Genomic DNA, 27,066 nt, shown 5'->3' on the forward strand with positions numbered 1-27,066 from the left:
AAGTTTTAATCAGTCATACCGACGCGGTGACGTCATTTAGACACGTTTATTTTTACCGTTTCAATCAAATCCATCCAAACACAGTAGTGCAAGTTTACCTGTGAGTCGGCATTCACATGACCGACTGATCGTCGGACGGGGGAGGCAGTCCCCCCCCCCTCAACTTCCAGCAAACCGTCAATAAATCAATGTGATCGATCAGATGAAACCTTCACAGCTCCGTTGACAGCGTTTCAATCGATCAACCTGCCGGTTCATTTTCAGAACCCTGATGCAGCTCCAAACAGTGGAGTGTTTCCTGGTTCTGGCGACGGTCTACGGTGAGCGTCGCCACCTGGTGGCCACGCTGAGCGTTCCGTTTGTTCCGGAAACACCCGGTCAGGAGTTTAACAGGAACGTCACAGTCAGGATACGGATCAATTGGAACAATAGGTCAGACTGACCCTCCAAACAAACTGCTGCTTCCTGTTCTGATGTCATTTCTGCAGCCAGGCTCTGATTGGTCGGTCTGATCCGGAACCAATCTCTGATAATTTATTGATTATTGATGTGATTTAAAGTCATTGTTTAAAAGTTGAATCAGAACACTATGTCCTCCTGGGACCCAGTCCTCGGTCCTCCTCCGTACTGGTCCTGGTCTCTGCTGGCTCGGCTGTGATGCGTTATCCTTCAGCTCAGGCAGCCAGAACTAGCCGATTCTGTTCTGGCATTGGCGGCGTCTCAGTGGCGTGGGCCGACTCCGCCCGATAGTGTTGTGAGGTCATGGCGGTCTGTCAGGACACCTCGATGACTTCCATGCTGCCGGAGAAGCTGGACTGGCTGCCAACCTTTCCCATGTCCTCCCGGGACCGGCTGTCCATCATCCCGTCTCCGAACTCCATCTGACAGCTGCGACGCTTCAGCTGCTTTTCGAAGCTGCTCTCTTCGTGCCAGCTTCGCCTCGAGTCGTCACGGTCACCGGCCCGCTGCCGGCTGCGCCGCCGCACTGCCTCCAAGCCGTGGCCATGGCCGTAGCCGTACGCAGCAAAGCCACCACCAGTCAGGATGGCCGACGTGGAGTAGAAGCGCGTGGACTCTGAGGACAGGTACCAGCCGGCTGTCAGGGAGGACGTAGACACAGTGACGGGCCCCAGCAGGATGTCTGAGTGCCAGCCCTTCAGGGCGCCAGCAGGGCCTGCCCTGGCCCAGTGCTGCTGGCCAAACAGGAAGCTGGTAGCGTTCTCCCCCACGCTGCCGCTGCGCTGCAGCTGTTGTGGACAGTTTGAAGTGGGAGCGTTCGGAACACTGCTGGTGGTGGGCAGAGCTTTGGGAAGACTACTGGGGGCCGGCGACGGCTCCAGCCCATCCGCCTCCTCCTTGTCAGGACTCTGTTCAGGCGTCGACTGCTCTGACACCTCCTCCACCGGAGAGAACTGACACGGTTTGCTGTTCGTTTCCTTGAAGGATGACGGTTTGTAGAAGTCATCCCCTGATCCAGCATGAGGGACGAACATGCGGTGGCCAGGGCTGCCACCCGGCTCACCATACGACTTGATGTCCAGAGAGAAGGAGCGTTTGAGGCGGGTGTTGTCCTCAGCCCCGTCGGCGAGCTGCAGACCACTCAGGGCCTGAGCCAGCTCCTCTGGACCATCATCTAGGACGCAAGGTAGAGTGAGGGGCTCCAGCAGAGCCAGGCTGGGGCCCACGGGGGCCTCTGGGTGAGCTCCAAGTTCTGCTTCTTCCAGGTGGACAAGAGACTCGGCGCTGGGGGACTTCAGCCAGGTCGCGGCGCCTTCAGGGCTTTTTATCTTCTTCTCAAAGTCTAGCAGCTGACCCAGGAAATTGAAGTTCGGGGAGATGGTCGGCCTCTTCTCCTTCACAAACCTGAAGAAGATACCAAACAGGATCAGTCAGGTCTCAGAGGGCCAGTTCTGGATATTGACGAGTCCTCAGCTCACCATCTCACCTGTACGCCTCATCCAGGGACATGTCCATCCTCTTCATGATGTACGCGATGGCGATGGTGGCCGAGCGAGAGATCCCCGCCAGACAGTGGACCAGGACTCTAGCGTTGGACGCTTTAGCCTTCTCTGAAACACAGCAGAGTTTAAGGTGAGTGATGAACTGCAGGTGGGCTTTACCTGGCAACGGAGGTCCAGGTGTGGCTGAATGCTCACCTATAAATTCCACAGAGCGGTCCAACCACGGCAGGATCTTCTCACAGAACGAGTCGTTGACAGGAACCCTGAGGAAGTGAGACTCGGGGATGAAGTCGGGTTTGGGGCAGGTGTTGGAGGCATTCAGGACGTAGACAATGTCGTTCTGCTGCATCAGATCCTGCAACACCAAGACAGATGGGATCAGAACCACATCATGGGAAGATATTCTTCTTCTTTCTAATAAAAAAGTTTCTAAACAGAAAACTTTTCCTTTAATCTCCTGCTCTCCTTCGAAAATTTTTATTTATTTAATTTGATCACATCCTCATCCATGGGCGCATCCAAAGCAGAATAATAGCTTTGGTTAGGTTACCTTGTTCAGGACGTCTCTCTGGCAACCCAGGTACAGGTGAGGCAGGATCCGGGTCGGTCCGACGGTGGTGACAGGGAGGCAGGGCTGAGAGATGCAGGGCTGAGAGATGCAGGAGGGAACCAAAGTGGATTTTCCTTCACACAGACCAGGAAACAGGTGAGAAAACTCTGAGAAGCCGCCTGAGATGACAGAATGAGAACAGAACACCGAAAACATGAGAAACATCATTCTAAAAAGAAAATCACCAACATGAAGACGTTCAGGTTTAATCAGGTTTAATTTGGTTTTACTACTGGTTTCCTTCGGCTTGAGTTTAGGTTTTTTTCTGCTTTAATTTAAAGTTTTAATTGTTTTTTTTCTAAGTTGTCCTGTTCAGCATGGTGGCGACAGAATGATGGTCTGGCTGCTGTGCCGAACAAATTTGCTTTGCCAAGGGGAGCTTTATGGGTATAAGGCTCGTCTTGATATTTGAATAATTTTTAATCCTATTTATCCATTTTAAATTATTTAATTTATCTAATCATGCTAGACCTGAATGGAGGGGAAAGAGACAAAAGGAAAATAGTGAAGTAAAAAAAAAAAAAGGAAAGTAGAAAAAACACAGAAGAGACAAGACACAGTAGATAGAAGCAACAATCTTTCAATCCAACTGAACACCAGACATCCAACTGCTACACCTGTACAGAGACACAAGAATTTCCTACAGCTTTTACAGGAAAACAAAGCTAATAATCATCAGGACCTCCTAAAAAACCAAGACAACAAACAAACAAACAAATAAAAAAATAATAATAAAAAAAAAACATTTACCACAACAACAACCAAAGTACCAGAAACACAAACACGCACACAAAAAAACCCAAACAAAAGCAGCATTATAAACCCACTGGACACCTCAGTGACTGTCAGCATGCAGAGGATGAGGAATGCGGAGGATCAGAGATGAGTGAGATCCTGCAAATGTGACCACGCCTCTACGAAGGCTAGAGGCAGACTAGGGCGGCCCAGAGACCCGGGCCATCAGCAGCAATCCCTGAGCACGAACCCCTACTACTCCAACATGAAGACCACCCTGGACCCATCCAGAGGGTGGCAGAGGAAGGCCCCAGGGCCCCAGAGTCACCCTGCACAGGCCCCAGTGGGCCAAGATCGGCAGCCGCTACCCCGCCAAGCACCGGCCATCCAGGGCAGCCAGAGTGAAGGGCCCCATGCCCAAAGAGCCCAGAAGTGGTCACCTCATAGCCCCCTCTATCCACCCCATAACCCCTCGCTTAGAACCTACTGTGCGCCGTACCCACAAACACTCACTCTCACATGCCCATATCACTTAGCCCTTCCACCATACCCTGTGGGAGACACCCCCGGTGGAGACCCCCCAGGATAGTGAGCCCAAAATCTGTTAATTTGGGGCTTGCTAAAAATTTATATTTTATTCAGGTTGAATTCATACAGAATAATGAAGAAAATGTGATCAGACTGGCTCCATCAGCTGTTGCTAGGCCACGAGCCTCTGAATTCATCTTCTGCAGGTCGAACAATCTCAGGCCCGTCTACAAACTAGACCGGACCGGACCTCAGACTTCTTCTGGGTTTTCGTTTCTGAGCTTTCTGTCATTTTATTAATCTATTTTTAGTTTTTTGTTGTTTTTTAATAAAAATTTAACGAAACTTGTTTTTATTTCTTTGTCTGAAAAAATTTGGGGAATAAAAAAGATTAAACTTTAGAATGTTTAAAGGACTCAGAGGATTTTCTTTATGTATCAGCAGAGTTTGTATTTTTGAATATTTTAAACCAGAGATTATTTATCTGGATTCTGACAAACTGCTATTTTGTTTATACAAAGAATAGAATAGAATAGAATAGAATAGAATAGAATAGAATAGAATAGAATAGAAATACTTTATTATTCCCTCCGGAGAGCCCTCAGGGAAATTTGGGTACCAGTAGCAATACAACACCAACAGTAAAGCAGGACAAGCACAAGACACAATATATACAGGTACAAAGCAAAATAGAGGCAAATAGAATGAAATAAATATAATAATAACAATAAGATAAGTTAAATAAATAATATAAACAAGCATTGCACACAGTAGAGGTGGTACAGATTCCCAGTTCACTATTGCATGTATAAGTTATTGCAACTGTTTGTATGAGTAAAAATTAATAAAGAACTTATTGTACATGTGTTGTATCAGGCGGACTGCACACCTCCCTCTCCCCCCTCCTTCTCCCCCTCCTGCCTAATGCAGAGTTGTACAGTTTGATGGCTCGGGGGACAAAGGAGTCTCTGAGCCGGTTGGTCCTACTCTTGGGGAGGAGCAGCCTGTTACTGGTCAGGCTTCTCTGTGCACTGATGACAGTGTGCAGAGGGTCACTGGCATCATTCACAATAGCCAGTAGTTTTTTTAGTGTTCTCCTCTCTGCCACTGTCACCAGGGAGTCCAGCTTCATGCCAACCACAGAGCCCGCCCGCCTGATGAGTTTTTCCAGCCTGTTAGCACACCTTTTTGTCATGTTACCCCCCCCAGCAGACAACAGCATAAAAAAGCGTACTAGCTACCACAGACTGATAGAACATCCACAGGAGTTTCCTGGAGATGTTAAAAGATCTCAGTCTTCGCAGGAAGTACAGACGGCTTTGGCCCTTCTTGTACAGGTGATTTGTACAGTATGTCCAGTCCAGCTTGTTATCCAGCCACAACCCGAGGTACCTGTAGTTGTCTACAATCTCCACCTTGTCGTCCCTGATGGTCACTGGACGTGGTTGTGGGCTGGACTTCCTGAAGTCAATAACCAGCTCCTTAGTCTTTGAGGTGTTAAGCTGGAGATGGTTCATCTGACTCCAGGAGACAAAGTCACTGACCAGATTCCTGTACTCGTCCTCTCCATCATCCCTGATACACCCCACGATGGCTGTGTCATCTGCAAACTTCTGGATGTGACACAGCTCTGAGTTGTAACAGAAGTCTGAGGTGTAGAGTGTGAAGAGGAGGGGGGCCAGCACCGTCCCCTGGGGTGCTCCTGTGCTGCTAATAACAGTGTCAGATGTGATGTCCTTTAGTCTGACGTACTGCGGTCTCTCTGTGAGGTAGTTACCAATCCAGGACACCAAGCAGGGGTCCACCTGCATCTCCCTCAGTTTGTCCAGAAGCATCAGGGGCTGGATTGTGTTGAAGGCGCTTGAAAAATCCAAGAAGAGGATCCTCACTGTGCCCCTCCCCTTATCCAGATGTACTTGGACACGGTGTAGGAGGTAGAGAATAGCATCCTCCACACCCACACCTGCGCGATAGGCAAACTGTAGGGGGGCCTGGGCCTGTTGCACTTGGGGCTTGAGGAGATTGAGGATGAGCCACTCCATCGTCTTCATCAGATGGGATGTAAGTGCCACCGGTCTGTAATCGTTCAGCTCACCAGGACGTTTTTTCTTTGGACCTGGAACAATACAGGATGTTTTCCACAGGGTAAACACTTTCCCCAGCTGTAGACTGTGGCTGAAGACATGCTGGAGTGGTTCCCCCAGTTCAGCAGTGCAGGTCCTAAGCAGACGAGGAGGCACTCCGTCAGGGCCTGCTGCTTTCCATGGGTGGAGCTTCCTCAGTTCTCCCCTCACCTGTTCAGCTGTTATGTGTGGAGGGTGTTGAGATGGGGGGAGGGGTAAAGGTTGGCATGAAGACTGCACAGGGGATGAAGTCAGGGAGGTTGTGTACTGCAGTGGGGGAGGGGGGACAGTGGGCTGGTCAAAGAGGTTAAAGAAGATGTTCAGCCTGTTTGCTTCTTCCACTGTCCCCCCCGCTGTCATGGCCTTTGATCTGAAGCCTGTGATGGTGTTGACACCATCCCAGACCTCCTTCATACGGCTCTCACTCAGTTTATCCTCCACCTTCCTTCTGTAGGTGTCCCTCGCCACCTTCAGGCATTGTTTCACCTCCCGCTGTGCTAATTGCATTGCCTCCCTGTCATGGTTCATGAAAGCCACCTTCTTCCTGTTGAGGGCAGCTTTTACACCTTGTGTTATCCAAGGTTTGTTATTTGGATAACAACGGACAGTCTTATTGGGGGAGACTACGTCCAGCGAGAAGTTGATGTAGTCCGTCAGACAGTGAGTCTGCTCCTCTATGTCCTCACCATGTTGTCTCAGCAGTACATCCCAGTCAGTGATGTCAAAGCAGTCTCTCAGAGCATCCTCTGCCTCAGGTGACCACTTCCTGATCGAGCGTGTGGTTTTAGACATCCTTTTGACCAGGGGGGTGTACTGTGGCTGTAGGTGAACCAGGTTGTGGTCAGACTTTCCAAGTGGGGGGAGGGGGGTGGCTCTGTAGGCATCCTTCACATTGGAGTACAGCAGGTCTATTGTTCTGTTGTTCCTTGTGGGACAGTCTACAGCCTGGTAGAAGGAGGCCAAGGTAGGGTCCAGGGAAGCATGATTAAAATCCCCAGATATGACCGTAAACACCTCAGGGTGCTTTGTCTGCAGCCTTGCTGTTACTGTGTGTATCTTCTCACAGGAAGCTGATGCTTCCGCGCTGGGCAGGATGTAAACACAGAGTACGATCACGTGACTAAGCTCCCTCGGCAAGTAATATGGCCGCAGACTAACGGCTAACAGTTCCAAGTCCTGGCAACACAGTTCCTTTTTCACTGAGACATGTCCTGGGCAACACCAATGTTTGTTCACATACATGATGAGCCCCCCACCTCTGCTCTTACCGCAGGCGTTCATGTCTCTGTCAGCTCTCACAGCAGTGAAACCCGGTAGATCCAAGTTAGCGTCCGGTATCGCATCAGTGAGCCATGTCTCTGTGAAGGTGTATAAGCTGCACTCGCGATAACTCCGCTGATTGTTCAGTGCCAACAGCTAGTCCATCTTGTTAGGTAGTGAGTTGACGTTCCCCATTAGTACAGAGAGGATCACTGGCTTAAAACGTCGTCGAGCAGCCTTTAGCTTAGATCCTGACTTGCAGCCTCTGTACTTCCTCCTCAGCTCTGTCGGTACGTTGTGCTGCATTCCGACATTAGTCTTCAATGCAAAAAGTTCCTCTCTTGAATAAACAAGACGTGCAAGTGCCATACTAGAGTTAAAAAAAATTCAATAGAATCAAAAATATGCTATATATATATAAAATAAGGAATAAACGATAAGAAAGAAAGAAAGAATCACTCGGGTGCGTAAGAGACACTGGTAAGGCAGCCGTTTACTGCAGCGCCGTTTATAAATAAATAAATAAGTAAATGAATAAATGAATGAATGAATAAATGAGAAGCTATAGTAAACTATAACTTCAGACAATAAAACTGAGTCGTGTTGGAGACAAACTGCAGACACACAAGTCGTTTCTGGGTTTCAGTCCAGCTCGGACCTCATGCAGCTGGAACGTCTGAAATCTGGGGGAGGAGTCAGCATTACATCACTGTTACATAACGTGATCCAGTGAGGAGAGAAGAGATCAATAACTGATCTGATCACAGTTATTGATCTTTGACTGGAACAGAACATACAGAGTGGGTTCTCAGACAGCAGCAGAACAGTTCTGGTCTCGGTTCAGGTTTATATTCAGAACCAGCAGCTGGGGTCCTTAAACACAACACAACACTGGTTCCACTGGTTCTCCTGTGATTTCCTTCAGTATTTCTCTCTAAAATCAATATATATTATTATTAGTTATTGATGAAGTCATCTGATGGTCAGTGGGAATTGGAGGGAAAAAAAAAAAAAAAAAAAACTACGGAAGCCCTGATGATCAGTGTCTATCTGGAGAACAGTTTGGATGATTTTCCAGGACAATCTGAGTTAATCTGGAGGATTATATAATAATTGACTTATATTTTTAATTATTTTTATGGCATTTATTTTATTTAAATATAATTGTAAGTAAATGTAGGCGTTAAAGGGTTAATGTCGATTTAAAAGGACTGGCTTTTGTTTTTTTCGCAGGCAGGCAGGCAGGCAGGCAGGCAGGCAGGCAGGCAGGCAGGCAGACAGACAGACAGACAGACAGACAGACAGGTAGATAGGTAGATAGGTAGACAGATAGGTAGATACTTTATTGATCCCGAGAGAAATTCAAGCATCCAGTAGCATATACATACATTAAAGGTTAGTACTTGACATTAGGAGTTACTTAAGCACAACTAGACTAATTTAAAATTAAATAAAAGCAAATGTAGATAAACGAGACAAAATGGTAAAAACTATTGTACACTCATTGTAATGTCTACTCAGCTAGATATTCTGTGATGCAAAAACACACTCCGAGTTGGAACGAACAAGAGTCATTATTATGGTCTATGTACATATATACTGTACAGGTGATCAAGTATGTACATATATTAACAGTAGTAATCAAACAAGGTGTATGAGTGAAAAAGTGCAGGATGTGCAACTGCCACTGAGACCAAAGAGTCCAGCTCTGTGCCCACCACAGATCTTGCCCTTCGGATCACTCTGTCCAGCCGTGCTGCGTCCCTTTTCTTTATGCTACCTCCCCAGCACACAACAGCATAGAAAAGGACACTGGCCACCACAATCTGGTAGAACATCAGCAGCAGTTTTTTGCTGATGTTGAAGGACCTCAGCCTCCTTAGAAAGTACAGATGGCTCTGTCCTTTCTTGTGGATGGCGTTGATGGTCTCTGACCAGTCCAGTCTGTCATCCAGCTGCAGTCCCAGGTACTTATATGAACTGACCGACTCCACCTCCACACCCTCTAATGGAGACGGGCCTCAGGTCTGATCTGTTCCTCCTGAAGTCCACCACCATCTCCTTGGTTTTGGAAGTGTTCAGCTGCAGGTGGTTCGCCCTGCACCAGCCAACAAAGTCTTCCACCAAACTCCTGTACTCCTCCTCCTGTCCTTAATACATCCAACTATGGCAGTGTCATCCGAGTACTTCTGCATGTGGCAGAGCTCAGACTCAACATGGAAGTCTGATGTGTAGATTTTGAACAGGACAGGGGAGAGCACAGTGCCCTGTGGTGCTCCGGTGCTGCTGAGCACAGTGTCAGATTGTGCAGCCACCCAGCCTAACGTACTGTGGTCTCTCTGAGAGGTAGTCCACAATCCAGGAGACCAGATGTGAGTTCGCTCCCATGTAATGCAGCTTGTTTCTCAGAAGAGTGGGCTGGATGGTGTTGAAGGCGCTGGAGAAGTCGCCACTGCCATTGTCCAAGTGAGTGTGTGCCCGGTGAAGGAGGTACAGGATGGCGTCATCCACCCCCACCTTTGCCTGGTAAGCAAACTGCAGGGGGTCCTGGGCGTGTTGAACCTGGGGTCTGAGGTGGTGGAGCATCAACCGTTCCAGGGTCTTCATCACATGTGATGTTAGAGCCACTGGCCTGAAGTCTTCTGGTTGACTCTAGTGTGGCTTCTTGGGGACTGGGACGAGACAGGATGTCTTCCACAGGGTTGGAACTTTCCCCAGACTGATGCTCATGTTGAAGACCCGCTGGAGGGGGTCCCCCAGCTCAGCAGCACAGGCCTTGAGTAATCTTGGGCACACCTTGTCCGGACCTGCTGCCTTACCAGGGCGAAGCCGCTTCATCTCTCTGCTGACTTGCTGACCCGTGATGGCGATGTGTGCTGTGGCGCTGCCTGTGTCCTCCTGCTGGCTGATGATGATGGGTGGTGGGCGGGTTGGGAGAGAAGGGGAGCTGTTGAAGAACTGGTTGAACTGGTTTGCTCTCTCTGTGTCCCCTTCTGCTGTGCTGCGGCTCTTCTTGCAGCCTGTGATGGTCTTCATCCCTTCCCAGACCTCCCTCATGTTGTTCTGCTGCAGCTTCTGCTCCACCTTCCTGCTGTAGGACTCCTTGGCCTCCCGCAGACGAATCTTGAGCTCCCTCTGTACCTGCTTCATCTCCTCCCTGTTTCCATCTTTGAACGCCCTCTTCTTTCTGTTGAGGACCTCCTTGATGTCGCTGGTAATCCAGGGCTTGTTGTTGGGGAAACAGCCCACAGTCTTAATAGGGAGAACAGTATCCCCGCAGAAGTTCACATAGTCTGTGAAACACTGAGTAACCCCCTCAATGTCCTCACTGTGTGGCTCAATGAGTACGTTCCAATCTGTGGAGTTGAAACAGTCCCTCAGAGCCTCCTCTGCCTCAGGGGTCCATTTCCTGAAGGAGCGGGTGGTTGTAGGCTGCCTCTGTACTTTTGGCTTGTACTGAGGCTGGAGATAGACCAGGTTGTGGTCGGACTTTCCCAGTGGGGGGAGGGATATGGCGGTGTATGCATCCTTAGTGTTTGCATACAGGAGGTCTATTGTCCGGTTCTGCCTGGTGGGGCAGTTTACAAACTGATAAAAGTCCTGCAATGTATTGCAGTGTGACATGGTTAAAGTCCCCAGATATTAGGACGAACGCGTCTGGATGTTATGTTTGCAGCCTGGCAACGACGGATTGAATGACGTCACACACGGTGTCAGCGTGTGCCCGTGGAGGAACGTAAACAACAATGGCGATGGTGTAGGAGAACTCCCGTGGCATGTAGTATGGTCGGAGACGCACCGCTAAAAGCACAGAATCTGACACAACAGATCTGGACACAATGCGTGTGTGGGTGTGCATGACAGAGAGAGAGTAGGTTGTAATTTTATTAGGGCTGCATGATAGCCATTTTTTAGACCTATGCTGATAACCGATAACTTTCAGCTACTAAAGGCCGATACTGATAACTAATAACCGATAAACACGCTTAAGACATGACATCAATACAAACAAAACCTAAAAGACTTTTCACAGTTTACATGAAGAGACGCTGATGTTTTCCAGTGAAAAACTTTTAGCATGCCTCTCAAACATTTTCTAAAGATTTTCTACAGAACTATTTGATAAAATGTGTGAATATTTGGCGATAGCATCATACTTGGATGGAAGGCACACGTCAGCAAAGTAGCGGCGGCTCGGCATCGTAAACCGTGGCTCCAAGTGCCGAATCAGACGAAAAGCCTCTGTCCTCAGCGAGGGTAAAGGGCTGGTCGTCAAGCGCCATCATTTCCATGATTAAATCTTCAACAGCCGTAGCCCGTGGCTCATGTCTGGCAAATTTCTTGGATGTCTCAAACACCTCACAAATGTCTGTCAGTCCCGGTGGCCGCTTTGCAGGTGGCTTCAAGTTGTTTGCATCTTCAGCAGCCCGGCGTCCTCATACGTTTCCAAAACTCTGTCAATGTTTCAGGTGACTGATCAGGTTTGTAATATTGAAGCTTGTGCTACTTTTCCCTCCTTGTGGAACTTGTTTGGAACAATTACAAATAACCAGTGAACTGTCTTCTTCGTTAACTTTGAAGAATTCCCACTCTACCGACGCCATGTTCTCTGTCGTCAACCGTAAGCACGCTGTGCTGCATGCTGGTGGTGCTGCATTCAGGGGGTGATGGAATTAACCATTCTCACGTTTCCTAGTCGTGCTTCCATCCTTTTCAAGTTCACGTTTCTATTGTAACATACTGAAAAATACACTGGATGTTGGTTTAAGTCAGTAACTCAGTCAGTTTTCTGGTTAGGTAACAAATTAAAAACCTGCTAAAACTGACCGAGTTTTAACGAGTTGTCTTACAACGTGAGGGTTATTCTGACCCTTTTTTTCTCTTTTTATGCCAACGTCACATGAATGCAGCATTCACTGCAGACCAATCAGGTCTCAGAGCATAAGCGGAGCACTGCCGTGCTAACAAGAATATATATGTTATTGGGGTACGTCTGTATGATATCGGACTTATCGGAATGACGTAATAATTTCCTGTTATCAGCCCGATAGTTATTGTGCATCCCTATTATTTTATATTCTTCTCGATTTGCAGACATTGTTGTTTTTATGTGCATTTTATTATATAAAGCACTTGGTGCTACTCATGTATGAAAAGTGCTTTATAATTAAAATTTGATTAGATTTATTAAAAAGTTATTTTCCCACTGAAACATGAACATTTAAAGTCCAATCAATGAATAATTGCTTTCAGATTTCAGATCTTCTCGATCATATACAAAACCAGATTTAAACCAAACTGACCCAGAACGAGCAGCTGATCCACGTCTTGGTAGAAACAGGAAGTGTTACTACGACAACAAGAGGCGGGACTGACCTGAGAGCAGGTGCACGGAGGGAAAGGTCCTCTCCAGTTTGACCAGCAGGACGCTGAGGAAAGAGTCGGAACCGAGAGCGGCAGGGTCCGAGGAGTTCTGGTCGTAGACAACGACTTCCTGATCAGCCTGCAGGTCCAACTGCAACACAAACATAATGACACGTTGCTGACCAATCACAATGCAGGAGGGGCAGGCTACTTCCTGTATGCAGAAGCCAGAAAAAACAGACAAAATTCTTCACATTTTATTGTTACTGTTGAGTTTAAAGAGCTGACAGAGATGTTTAAACGCTGTATAAAGGATGTGGGTTCAGCCAAAACCATGAAGCAGTAGTCCAATCAAACAGAAAATGTTGCCTCAGAAATAAAACCAGTAACTTAGTTTTCTAAAAGCCGTCAACCAGAGATCGACCACGGTCCTCAACCGTTTATAGAAGCTGGTCTAATTTCATCCTAATGAAATTTAAATCTTAATAAGCACCAGAAAATTTCAGTAATTAGCTGCTGTTCTCTTTTATGGTCATTCAGATATGGTGACAAGACACCTCTTCATAAATCACATGGAAATAATTGATGTTCTTCCTCGCAGTAATGGAGAGGAAGAAAAGTCATTTGAAGCCAAAACATCTGCTTGGTTCACTGATTCAGGTTCAGTTAAAATTTATCTAAACAGCTGACTGAAGCTGACTTGCAGAAACACAAAACCAGGAGATACAACTTATTCAACAACCTGAAAGAATAGAGTGAGTTAAAAAGTGAAACAAATTAAAAATAAACGCTACAGAGAGAAAAAACGTGGGACCAAGAAAAGCTCTGCCAGATCTTTTAATCAACTCAACTAAAACAGCATCATTCACCGAACCGTAAAACACGCTGATCCAAGGGCAAGAACAACTAAACTGGACCAGGAACCTGGTTTAACCAGGTCTTTGGTCTGAAATTCAGACCTGCAGTGACCTGCAGGGTTCCGTTTCATCACGGTACCGGCTCAAAGCAGAACACCATGCTGCGTTCACTGACCCTCAGAACTCTGAAGGTCCACTCTGGGTCTGACAGAACATTTTATACCCAAACTTGTTAATCTGATTTCTAGAGGCTATTTTCTCCCAGTGAATGCAGCGTGAACCGCCTGCCCCCCCTCCACCCTGGTCCACCTTCTTACCTTCTTCTTGGCTGAGTGCTGCAGCAGCTCGGCGATCTGAACCTTGTCCTGCTGCAGCCTCCTCTTCATCAGCTTGGAGCAGTTCACGTTGACGGCCTCCAGGATGTGCGAGGCGTTGTAGTCCACGAAAGGACGACTGTCAATCAGGACCACCCGGTCCAGCCCCCCCTCCAGCAGCACCACCAGAGCCTCCGGCCCAATGGGCCGCACTGCATCTGGCCGCAGCATCCCGGATCCGGTCTTGGACCCCAGATGCTCCGACATGTCAGACGGCTGGTCCTCACTCCTCACCCACCCCCACCCCCCCCCCCCACCCCCCTCCCTGGTAGAAGCCCCCCTCCTCCTCGGCACCGCAGTGACACAGAACGATGAAGAACCTCAGAGGATGAGGAGCTCCATGATGTTGGCCGGTGTGACGTCAACCAGAGAAAACGAGGGGAGGAAAACCACGAGTTTCCACGCTCAGCGTTTCAGTTCGCGTGGCGGCTCGGTCACTCCACAGCAGGCGTAAAGCAGACGGCAGCGTTTCCCCTGACGACGTCACTCCGCAGATTGATCCTCATGACAAAGGCCTGAAGCTTTGAGAAACAGGAAGACAAAAAACCTTCATCAGAAACAAACTTGGAGATAAGACCTGGGGTCTCATTTATAAAAGTGCCGTACGCCACTCCCCATGCAAAAGTTGTGATCTATAAAAGCAAAGGTAATGTGAAAATGTGCGCACCTGTACCTAAATGCGCACAGACATTTTGGAGACGTTGCAGGTGGTGAATTGCAGGAAGACTGCATCGTGCTCCTCTCACACATTTAATTTCACTTCCACGTCGTCATAAATTCAGACCAGCAACGTTACTGCGGCTTGTAGGGAGCCATAACTGCTCCATAAACATCTGTCAATAAAAAATATATAAAACAACTAAAATCTCAAACCCTGGACCAGAGAAAAGTTGTCTGTGTGGCAACGAACAGGTAAATTAATCATCATGGTTGTAGCTAAACCCCTGATTGACATGATCAACTTGCCAAGGTGAGAAGCAACCAGTCCCCCCCCCCCCCGACCTCCCTCTGCCCAGTATGAGGACCACGACCCACTGCCCCCTCCCTGACAGGAAGGCTTTACATGGGAACGAGGATCTGTGAGGATGTAACACATCGTTTGAGATGAAAACAATGCAAAGGTTGATTTTTAACAATGATTTAATGTATTAGATGTGTCACGCATAACTGTCACTGTGTTCCACATCACAGCTCTAATTTCTTTAAGCTCATCAGCGACGACATTAATGGTGCTGAACTTTGTTTGGAGTAAAGCTGCGGTCAGAACCTGACCACTTCCACCAAGTGCAGTTGTACTGAGTTGTTGTAATGACCACATCTCCCTCGTCTGGTCGGGACCTTCTCGCCCTCTCCGCCTCCCGCCATCAGCCTGATGTTTTCTCTACATGTGTATAAAATAGCTCACACAGCCATGACAAAATATGTAACAGAGCTTTACCGGGTTCATCTTTAATCTCTGCCAAGTCACTGAAAACTTCTGACAGTGGAAGTCTTCCTTTTCTGCCTCCACATTGAGGTGCGACACGTCTTTTTTAATAAGCTTTGATCAGCAGCTTCTTCATATGCAACAATTTTCATGTCCTGCTTTGCAGTGACCATTTATAGCTGGTTTGGGCGTGTTCAGGGTGGGATACAAGGCCAATTCAGGTGCGCACATTTCCAGGTAGTCTGTGATTTATAAAGGAGAAATTGCTTGGAAGTGTGCATATGCATGGTTTCATAAGTCTGGATTTTTTTTTTGGCATACTCATTTTTGGCTTTTGAGCATACATACATTTTTTGCAAACATCCTACGTAATGTTTTATAGATGAGACCATGGTTCTGTTGGACCCGTCATAGGAATGATGGCAAATGACAAGAAAACACACAAACAAGAACAAAAAATAAACAAAGAAATGTACACAAACAGAAATCAATGAATAAAAATAAGATTATTATTGTTGGAAAATAGTCAAAAGACTGAATTCTGACACATTTACATCAGTGTTCATAAATGTGAACTGTCCCCATTTATATTAAATACTCACGAGAAATGATTTGTAAATCTCATCAACCATATTTTATTCCCAGTAGACGATAAACAACATATTAGATGTTGAAACTGAGACGTTTTACCATGTGATGAAAATATGAGCTAATAGTGAATCTGATGCAGCAACACGTCTGGAAAAAGTTGGAACAGGAGCAACAAAAGGCTGGAAAAGTAACTGGTACAAGCCAGAAACACCTGGAGGAGCATTTGACAACTAATCAGGTTACCTGGCAACAAGTCAGTAACATGACTGGGTATAAAAGGAGCATTTCAGAGAGGCAGAGTCTCTCAGATGGAAAGATGGACAGAGCTTCACCAATCTGAGACAAACTGAATCTAAAACTGTAGAACAATTTCAGAAAAATGTTCCTCAGACTTTGAAGATTCACCATCTACAGTGTAGAATATCATCTACAGACTCAGAGAATCAGAAGGAATCTCTGTGTGCATGGGACAAGGCTGGATGCTGGTGGTGCCCTCAGGGACAAACAAGCTCATATTTTCCATCAAATGGTAAAACGTCTAATATGTTGTTTATATTCTACTGGGAATAAAATATGGTTTGATGAGATTTTACACATTGTCCCAGCTCTGTGTTTGTTTGTTTGAAGATTGTTTTTTTTTTTTATTTAACTTTACATTTTTTCTCACATTTTATAGAGTATTACTTGTGTTTTTTGGGTTTTTTTTTTTCGATCCTATCAGCTCTCCACTTCTTTCACCTCAGCTGGAAACTAAAATGTGTTTATGAACCCATCTGAGGTGGGAGATAAAAACCATTTCAGGAGATGAAACTGCATATTTCAGATTTTTCTCCACCATTTAATCCTCATAAACACATCATCAGTCCTGATGAGGTTCCAGCTGTTCTTGCTTTGAAAAATAATCATAGGACTGCTGCAGAGGAAAGCACCCAGTAGGGATTCTCCACCTGCAGGTGTTTGATCCAGGTGTGCTCAAACCGGTCTCAGAAGACTCCTGGTTATCTCAGACCCTGGCAGACTCCGGATCCGGTCCAAACCTGTCTACCTGACTCATGACACTGCTGCAGGAAACTCCCAGATGTTGTAAAACCAACATGGAAAATTCCAGACACTCCAGTAGATGTTCATTCATCGTGTGATGAAGAGGCAGAAAACTCATCATCATCGCTTCTTAAAGTGTTCGTCATGTGGCTCAAACTGGACCAGAAATCAGAAACTCCTCAGAATTATTTCATGAGAAGGAAAATACAAAGCACCAGATTACAAATACCGGAGAGAATGTTAAAGACGTCACGGACGCAGATTGAGATTTTTTTTCAGGAACAAAGATCTTTTGTAGTTTTTCTGGTTTATTTTACATCTCTGAGAGATTACAGGTCAAATGATCAATAACTGACCCACAAACAGCTGGAGGAGATCAACTAATGCCCAACCATTCAGTTCCAAGACAAAGAACCAAATCAGGTCCAAAACCAGACAGAGAACATGCCAAAATCAAGGTCCAGTTCAGGTCCATGTTGCCCCCAAGGCCAGGAACCAAATTTGGTCCAAAACCAGTCTCAGATCAGGTCTAGTTCAGGTTCAGATTAGCTCCGAGACCAGGAACTAAATCAGTTTCGAGACCAGGAACCAAATCGGGCCCAATACCAGTGTCAGACCATTCATGGACCAGGTCTGGATCTGGACCAGTTCTCTCCTCAGCTGATGAACTCTGTTCAGGTTCTGGTTCTTTCCCAAAAGGAAAGGTTCCCGCTGAGAAAGTTGATCAAAGAGTTCATTTTATTCACGGATCAACCACTGAGCAACTCTGCTGTAGGAACCAGGAGCTGGAAGAATTTTTCAAAGGACATAAAGTAAATAACTGGATATTTTTCATCTAAAACTGTGAAATCAGATCTGCGATGGAGACCATCAACGCATCAAAGTCAGATTTCCTGGGATGGTGCACAAGCTGAAACATCAATAGGACTAAATTCCCTCAAATATTTAACATTTGAAATATTTACGGACCTGCGTCTCTGGACGGAGTTTTTCATTAAAATGACTAAAGTTTAACCAGGCAAACTAAAAGAAAACAGGCGTTATTATTTAAAGACAGAGTGGAAATTCAATAATTCAAATAAAAAAGAATTAAAGAATAAAAATAAAAAATAAATCTAAAGGTTTTTTTTCAGCTTAACACTGTTTCTGTGACGACATTTAAAGAGGAAAGAAAAGTCTGGAGGAAACTGAGTTAAAGACGAGTTCGAGGACCACGGAGTGCGTGAGATGTTTTCCAGCCAGGAAGTTCCTCAGCACTCTCCGGACAAGCGATGACATCAGAAGCAGCTCCTTCCTGTGACATCGCGTCTCATCATGGTGATGAAACACCTGATACCTGCCTTCTGGTTACACCTGCAGCAGGTGAAAGGATTTATCTATTTTACCACAACGTTTCCACCAATAATTCACCTGCACCGCTTTATTTACGTTTGTGATTCAGTCCCAGAATTCTATGAGACACTGATGAAGGAATGAATCTCTCACCTTTCTGCTGAAATCAGGATTCAGTCAATCAGACCGATTAAGATCCGAAACACGAAGATTAAGATTTTATTTAATAAAACTGCTTCTGGTTCTGTCAGAAGCTTTATACTGATCTTCAATAAAAAGATGGTGTAACACCGTCCTCCATCTTTTTAGCACCTGTCCTCTACATAGGTACGGTTTGACCCCGCCCCAAGTTCACCATCACTTCCTGTCAGCTGAGGTAAGTAAGTAAGTTTATTTCCAAACGCATACAAAACCAAATGTACAGCCATGAAAATTCCAAATACAAAGACAAAAATTAAACAAAGTTCATGCTCAAAAAGGGGCGGGAAGAAGTAAAACATATTAAATCCCACCCCTTCTCCAAAGTTAAAATAATGTTTTTCGCTTCCTGTTAGTTTTTCATCTGAACTTTACATATGTCCTGCGTCATAGTACACATTTAAATTATTTCATATTATTCAACCACTGCAAGCATTTCATTTAGATATTTCATTTTAAACCAACCCGCAGAATACAGATTTCAAAAAGAAGCTTCTTCATTAAAATAATGTGTGAAAGTAATATCTTTAAACATTTTTTAAGTTGTTTTAAATTTGCGGTGTGTTTAGCTCAGAGAAGAAAGTGAAACCTGAAGTTAAAACCATTTTTGTTTGCAGTGGAACAGATGTGAAGGATGTAAACGTGCTGCGGGGAATCAGCTGATCTGAAGAAGAATTAGAGGTGACGTAAACACATGGAGGCTGATGTGTTTCTGATCACTAATATTATTTTTATTATCATTCTCTACTTGTTTGTCCCACAGCGAATAAATTCTCCAAAAGGTTTGTTTTTTTGAGGTTTTATTTTATAGTTTAAACCATTTTGCGTGTTTTTCGATATTTCTGAGCTTCTGTTCATCTCAGCCAGGATCATTTACTGATTAATTAAACTTAAATATGTTATTATTGTCCGTTCCACTACTACAGTGTTTATGTTAGTCATCCCTGAAGCTGCGGATTAAATCCTGTTCACTAAAACTTCGCAGCTTCTGAATAAACATAAAATAAAAATCTTCAACTCCAACTCATTTCTCCTCAAGTTTAACCAGTTTAAATGAATTTGGCAAGCTCACATCATTTCCTGAGAGATAAAGAACCTAAACATCGACCACAGAAACTCGAATTATTCTAACGAAATCTAAATTTATTTCAGGGCAGATCAATAAGAAGCTGCATCAGAGTTAAACTGTTCCAGCTTAATCAGATGTTTTCCAACATCTGTATTACTGTAAGAAATGATTATGAGCCATAATCACTTTAATACAGGAGTTTTTAATCAATATGTTTGACAGTTTTTTAGTAATCCATATCTGTACATGAAACCATCTATAGGTGAAGTTTGGTTTTAGCCGAGAGAAATTTAATCTTTAACTTTCTGTGTTCATTAATAAACAGGTTTACGATAGTGTTTTCACTAAACACACGTTCCCAGAGTGAAGAGTCCCTACCGCTCCACTGACAGAGGATAACACCATGCTAACCATAATTCATTGATCAGCTTCAACTACTAAACCATTTCTAATTATTCAAGTTTGACCTAAAATACTTTCACTCTGGTTTATGAGTTAAAATAAATTATTTTTTCATTCCTTATGAGGACCAACTGGGCTATGAGAGTTACTCAGTTTTAGTCACCTATGAGATGTTTTCAGGTCTTAAATCACTTTTTCTTCCTCCTAATTTTTTTTTATGTTGTCAGGAATATGTGAAGTCTACTAAATCACATGGTGCCAATTCAAGAATTATTTAACCCTTAAAACTCCTCCACGGTCCCCGAGGTCTACCTCTTCTATCCGCACCAGTGTGTCAGGAGCGGTAGTGTGTAGATCTGTGATGGATATTTTACCCTTTAGGTGATCTACAGAAGGTTTCCAGGCATTTCTATCCCATCCAGGAGGTTTACAATCCAGCCACTAAATGTAGTTTTATTCAGAGACTCTATCTGGTAAATCCACAATGATCCATGATAACAGCATTATTTATCACATTTCATCATAAAAACATCACCATCACCACTATGTTGCTAAGAGACCTCTATTTAGACCTGGACATGATGGTGAAACCCCTTCCTGTCAGACTTTCCACCAATCAGAGAGCTTAGATTGACGGTAACGTCCAATCAGGAGCAGCCAAAGATCAACCAGTGAGCAGAAAGTTCTATGTGTGTGTGAAAAGAAGAAAAATAATGCTCCTCTATGGCTGGAATAAAGCCAAGAAGACGTTTCTGATGCACGGTGGCGCCACAAAGCAGCTGAGCTGGAGTTGGTTTAGTGAGGATAGCAGGTAAATAGTAGCAGGAATAACTGGAAATGAGGAAAAAGTGGAAACATGGAAATAGTTTCTGTTGTGTGTTTGTTTCAATAACAATATTTTTTCTCCTGAAAGCCAAGACTTGAGAGAACGATGAGATGAGAAAAGGCTTGGTCACTGTTGATCTGTGTGTTATTTCTACAAAGTTCTGTTAGTCCTCTATGACAATCCAGGTCCTCAGGACCTCTGCATGTCTCAGACAACTTCCAGCTCCAACACGCTTGATTCAGATTGGTGAACTTTCTCATCAAGTTATCTGCAGCAGCTTAATGATCCATTCTTTTAATTCAGGTGTGTTAAATAGTGACGTTTTGTCAGGTGATGCAGAGCCTCATGCACAATAAAACAAAAAGCTAATAATTATCACACATCATTTTAATGTGTCCACTGATCTGTGTCATGAACATAAGTTCTGTATAACATCTTATGTAAAATGGCTGAATTCGCAGAGTTCCTGCTCAAATACAGGACAGAAACCCGAGATGAGGCCGAGCCAAGCCTCTGAATGAGGGATCCCAGACCTGGGTCATAAGGAGCGCCTGTTTGCTTCTCAGCATGTCGCCAACATAAAGTTTACAGAAAGATTTATTATCCACTGTTACGTCCCACTCTAGGGGTGTGGGAGGGAGTAACAAAAAAGTATGCCATGGATGGATGTAAAAGTGAAACAAAGCAGGTTTTATTGTGGTGAGTATAAATAAAGATTAAAACCAGGTGTCAAACATAATCCAGTGTTGGGGTTAGTGAAACTGCTGAAAGAAAAGCCAAAATGTTATTAAAACCTTACACAAAATCCGCCAGATTAACCAAACTAAGATAAACAAAAGAGTGCACATAAACCCGCGAACTTAACTAAATAACAAAAGTGCAGCAGTTCCAATAACCTAAGTGAAATTCATTCACAACCAAATATCCTAATCTAGCCCAACACATACGACCGTTGTCTTCTAATATCGAAACACCAAGGTTAAATCAAAACGCAAACACAAACTAACTCAAAGCGAAGCCAAAACAAGCTGTGTGCTACACGAAGGTAAAGCCCAACCAAAAGGAGACTACAATTTATTCCCACAAGGGAAAACACAAACAGCCAGGTTTAACCCTGCTGAAACCTCGACGTAGTCTACCACACAAAAAGGCTACCATTTAAGCACAGCAAACACACAGACCAGCAACGCCAGCATAATTCTGCCAAGCTGAGGGGAAGCTGTCTGCGCTGTCCAGCTTCTCCCTCGAGTCTGTTAAAATATGCTGTTTTACTTACACACCTGTACACGACTGACTTATGTTGCGCCCACTCATACCCCTGTAATGGGACGTAACATCCACGACTTTCTACAGTCTGTGTAATGTCTTCAGTGTAAGTGTGTGACATAATTATTCTCACTGACCGGACAACAAACTGTGTGGAAAAGTAAAAAAGTGAGGCCGACAGCACTCGGCTGCACCTTGCGGGGGTGCAGGTGAGCTGACGGGTGCTTGTTGCTGCCTGCTAAGGTTGGTTTACTTCATGCTCTGCTTCGTCCAACGGCCAGGATGGAGGATTATATAGCTAAACTAAAATTACAGTACTTAAAATTAACATACGGACAGATCAATGAAGACTTAACTCTCGGGTAGTCTGTTATCTTTTTAGAGGCCGAGAAACTTTTAAAACTAAAAGAAAATACGGAGAATTTCACAACCAAGTAACAGATCGTTTCGTGGAGCAGGACTTGGACTTCATGTACAAAGAAAGGTCAGACCACAAATAGATGGCAGGTTTCTTTTTTTTTTAAAAGATTCTCTTTTTATTTTTAATCAAGTATTTGAAAACAAAAATGTGGCTTTTAAGTGAATTATTCTACTTTTTCTAGTTATCCTCTTGATGAGCAGCCTGTATAATATGGATGAAATCACCAGAATTTCAGGTTTTAAAAACAACTAAGAATTTAACTGAGGATCAAAACTGAATTTGTGTTCACATCTTAATACTTTATGTTTAGAATGAATGAATTTGTTGTTAAGCAGTCACATGATGCACACTGCTAAACCGGTGTTGCTGTAAATTTAAGTTACAAATATGCTCATGTGATTAAGTATTTTAGATCATTTAAGACTTATTTTGTCATTATTTATATATTAAAACTGTGTGTTTTGCGTTGCCTCAGGGTTCAGATGACGTAAAATAACAACCAGTGAATATTTTATTGACACCATTGACAAACACTTACAGGAGATGGACTCAGAATCATTTTATAAGTGGAAGGTTCACGATGGAGGCGTTAGGCAGAGAATATATTTTTGATTACGTGCCTATTATGGCTGCCTTGCATATTTTTCCTTTTTTAAGGCTTCGTTTCTGCACATCCTCAGAAAGTTGAGCTATTTTCACAACTTGCATCATGCGAGCAACCAGTAGAGGGAGTGTAGGGACCAAATTAATTGGATGTAAGGTCCCAGGTTGAGGGCTGGAAAAATGATGGAAAATGTTGAAGACAGGACACAGCTGCTTGGTTTAGTCTTGAATACCAACTTCGATACCACAGCTGTTTTCTTCTGCCAGATCTCAAAATTAACCCAACACCCCTTCATGTTTACTGTTTTGCTTACACCCTAGAAATCCAGCAACTCTATCCGAGTCGAGTTTGCTACGGTGCCCCTGGTGAAATACGAGGCGAGTGGCTACATAGACGAGAGGTTAAAAAGCAAAAATATTTTTGGCTATTCTGATTGTCTCCACAAGTTTTCATTTTGTTTAAATTCTAGATATGTATAAAATATTTTTACATATTAAACATCCACAGTGACAAATCTATAAATGTTTGCTGGAACTTTAATGCCTCAGAATCCTGCAATTTTCACCCAAAATAGGTTTTTAAGGATCAAGTATCCATCAATATATTTGGCCTTTCGACTCTTTCCCTCAGACAGTGCGGACAGCAAGTCATACAAAGGAGAAACTCTCAAATATAATGCTGTTTACCAGTATTGGCCAATTTAATGATATGTTGATTATTGAGGACCACCAAGCTCCCACACAAAATTTGGCTATATTATTTATTATATATGTGTGTGTGTGTGTGTGTTCAGTGAAGTGACCCTTCAGTCACGCCTGGATTTAGCTGTGTGTATAACTGCAGTCAGAAATGCAGAACTCAACTTAACCCACAAACCCTCCTTAAGAGACAACCTTCATCAGGGGAATTATTCCTCTGTGGATCCTGTACGATAAGGATCCAGATGGAAAGAGATCACGGATGCATTGTGTCGCATATTTCTATGTAAGATATGGAGTCATTTATATGGTGGAAAAACTACGACATTATATGCTTTATTTTGGCTGGCATTCATCTCTATAAACAAATAAATGTTTTTAATTTAATTTTTAAGTTTATTTATGTTTTGTAAAAAAAAAAAAAAAAATCGATTAAAATAGGAAATTGGATTTGGTTATAAAAAAAAAATCTGATTTTTTTTTTAGGCCATATCGCCCAGCCCTAATATATATATATATATATATATAATGTCAAAGTTTAATATTAACTTTCTGTTCATAAATTTGTGGATTGTTTTTATGTGAACTTTTATTTTATTTACAATCATGTAACATAATTGCTAAAAACTCCTTTAATGCAATCTGGTAAGAAATGTAAAACAAAAATTGTTGTTTTAAAGTTGTATTGTTTTATTAAATTTGCTTTAAATTTAATATCTGTCCTTAATTAACAATGTTTAAAACGAGGAATAAGTTCAGATCAGTTTCCCTGCTGTTAACATTCATGTTAGATTATTATTATTAATTTATTAAAGATGAATTACTTATGCCATTTGACGTGAGTTAATGTAAATTAAGCCTGTCATGTGCAAATCAACTGATGTCGGATTAACTTTATATACACACACAATATATATATATATACACACACACACACACACATACATATACATATATACACACATACATATATATATATGTATATATACATACATATTCATATAATCTTAGAAGGGATTAATAAAGTATTATATATATACATATGTGTGTAAAGAGATTAAAATTCTGCGGTTAAAACTTTAGCCTCATTAACACGGAAATTAAAAATAAGTTTCCGTCACATGAAGGACATCTGACATCTTTTGGGGGAATTTTCGGTAAATCCGAATTAAAAGTTGAAGGTTATCCGGTACAAACGTCATTGTGTTCGGTGGAAGCTCGGCTCGGAAGAGTTCGGCAGAACTTCTGATAAATCTGGGCGACATTTTCAGGACCGAGCTGCTCTCCAACGTCAGCCTGCTGCTCTCTGACATTTTGTCGGTGTGTTTCCATGTTAACGACCGACTGACCGCTGGAGAGAACACCCCCTCCGGAGAAAAACCCGCGGAAACGGGTCTTTTTAGTCCCTCACGCGCAGTGGACGGACTTGGGGACGAAACTTTAACTTTAGGCCCCGTTAACGGAACTTTATCTGTCGCCGCCACTTCACACTTTAATGGGAAAATTCGGTGAACTCACCGTCTGAAAAGTCACCGTCAGAGTCCGCCCAGCAGCTTCGCGGTCCCGGCTGGTTCTCCAATGGACTCCGCCGGGATTTACCGGAGTAGAAAGACCGAGAAAAGGGGCGGCAGAAGCGTGGAAGACGGAGCTGAAAGCGGCGGAGGGAACCGAAGTCTTGCCGCTACCATAAGAGATGAGGTCACTGCGATAAAAATAAAGCATGTCGTCATCGAAGCGCGAGTCAGATGAACTCAGCGGGCTCTTAAAGGCACAGCCAGATGCTCTGAGCCGACAATAAATGCCACTGCTGCTTTAAGACTTTAAAACCTACGAACCGGAAACTGGAAGGGCAGAAAGTATTAATTAACAAATAATCTTATTATCTCAACTCTTATGTTTTGTATTTTCGCCATTTTCCTCGGACGAGAGAACATCTGCGATAGAACACGCTTATTTAGTCACAGTACATCTACTAGTTGAGCTGGTATTCAATCACGTGATTTTTGCAGGTTGAGGTACTTCCGGTTAATGAAGCCTTGGTCAATTAAACCAAAATGGCTAATTTGTAATTTATGTATTTATTTATTTTGGGACAAAACCTGATATATCATATTTTGTTAAAATCACCCATTGTTAATTGTTTTTATTTGTACTAAATCTATTTTCATATGAAGTTTGTTCTGAAGAAAAATAAAGGCCAATAGATGATGATAGATAGATGTTTTTGTAAAAAATGTTTTACATTCAAGAAGTATTGATTCACACAATAGATTCACATTTAAAAACACACTTACTAACAAAAATTTAACTTTAAAGGGGCAAAAAGCAAATCGTTTATACATTTTGTAATCATTTTTTAATTCCTTCTATCTAGAACTTATAATTTTTTAAATTATACAATTTTTTTCAGATGAAAATGTAATGTCCAGCTCTGCATCCATAACCAACCAGAATCTACAGTGCACCTAGGTTATTATGAACCTCATTCGGAATATCAGGATAAACCAAACTCATGATGCATTCAAATGCTGAAAGGAAAAACTGTTTCTTCCATCAATCCGGCTTCAGTTTTGCTTAAGGACAGTGTGGTGTGTCATATTGTTCTGGTTTCTCTGAGGTTGGATTTACTGAAGTGTAACCTTAGAAGTGAAACGTGGTTTACTTCTGTTTTCACATGACTGTAAAAAACATGCATCACCATACTGAATGCATGCAGGTTCCCATGGAAGCACGACAAACCCAACTAAAGCCAGTTTTTGGAAATTACTTGAGATAATATCTTTACTATCCGTAAAGGTAAAATAAAAGTCATCTGAGTCAACAGCGGAGTAAGTTTTATGATCATATAAGACTTTTTTTCTTGTTCTGTGTGTGTTTTGAAAGTCTGTTCTCTGGTTGTGCAACATCCCTGCATCAGCTGAGCCTCATGCTGCTTTTGGGGTGTGGAGGTGGGGGTGCAGACTGGGTACAATGGAAGTGATGGAGGCAGAAGAAAACTGAAAGCTTTCCTCATACTGGAGCAATTAGCATGCATGGCTAACTTACATTGATGAGTGTGATGAAGTGATCAAAGCTCCAGGACAGCAACATGCTGAAGATAACCGGCATCCACCAGAACACAGTTCTTACCAGCAGCTTTCCGTCATTTATATTCATGAACATTTGTGTGTGTTTTTTCTTTTTTCTTTTTTTTAAGTATGCTCATTTTATTATCTCAGTTTAGTTAAATTAAAGTAAAGAAACTTTATTTGTCCCTGAGAGGAGACACAGAATAAAATACACAGTATTTTTTAGGTTCACGTGTGTAGGAAAGTAAAAAACAAAGAAAATAACAACAAGAAACTGGTTAGAAAACACAGGCAGCTGTGAAAGCAGGGCAT

The 27,066-nt window shown here is 43.5% G+C and overlaps 1 protein-coding gene across 1 annotated transcript; it reads right to left on the reverse strand.

Moving 5' to 3' along the window:
• On the reverse strand, positions 1–25,373 carry dusp16 (dual specificity phosphatase 16). Its single transcript, XM_041977549.1, has 7 exons — positions 25,205–25,373; positions 13,756–14,333; positions 12,594–12,732; positions 2,512–2,690; positions 2,157–2,316; positions 1,946–2,069; positions 1–1,863 (listed from the first exon to the last, which is right to left on the reverse strand). Exons 2-7 carry the CDS (start codon positions 14,017–14,019, stop codon positions 774–776), a joined length of 1,956 nt encoding a protein of 651 aa, XP_041833483.1. The 5' UTR covers positions 14,020–14,333; positions 25,205–25,373; the 3' UTR covers positions 1–773.
• Between the last annotated feature and the right edge of the window lie 1,693 nt (positions 25,374–27,066).

This window comes from Melanotaenia boesemani, chromosome 23 (genome assembly GCF_017639745.1).
Source record: "Melanotaenia boesemani isolate fMelBoe1 chromosome 23, fMelBoe1.pri, whole genome shotgun sequence".
NCBI classification, from domain to species: Eukaryota; Metazoa; Chordata; class Actinopteri; order Atheriniformes; family Melanotaeniidae; genus Melanotaenia; species Melanotaenia boesemani.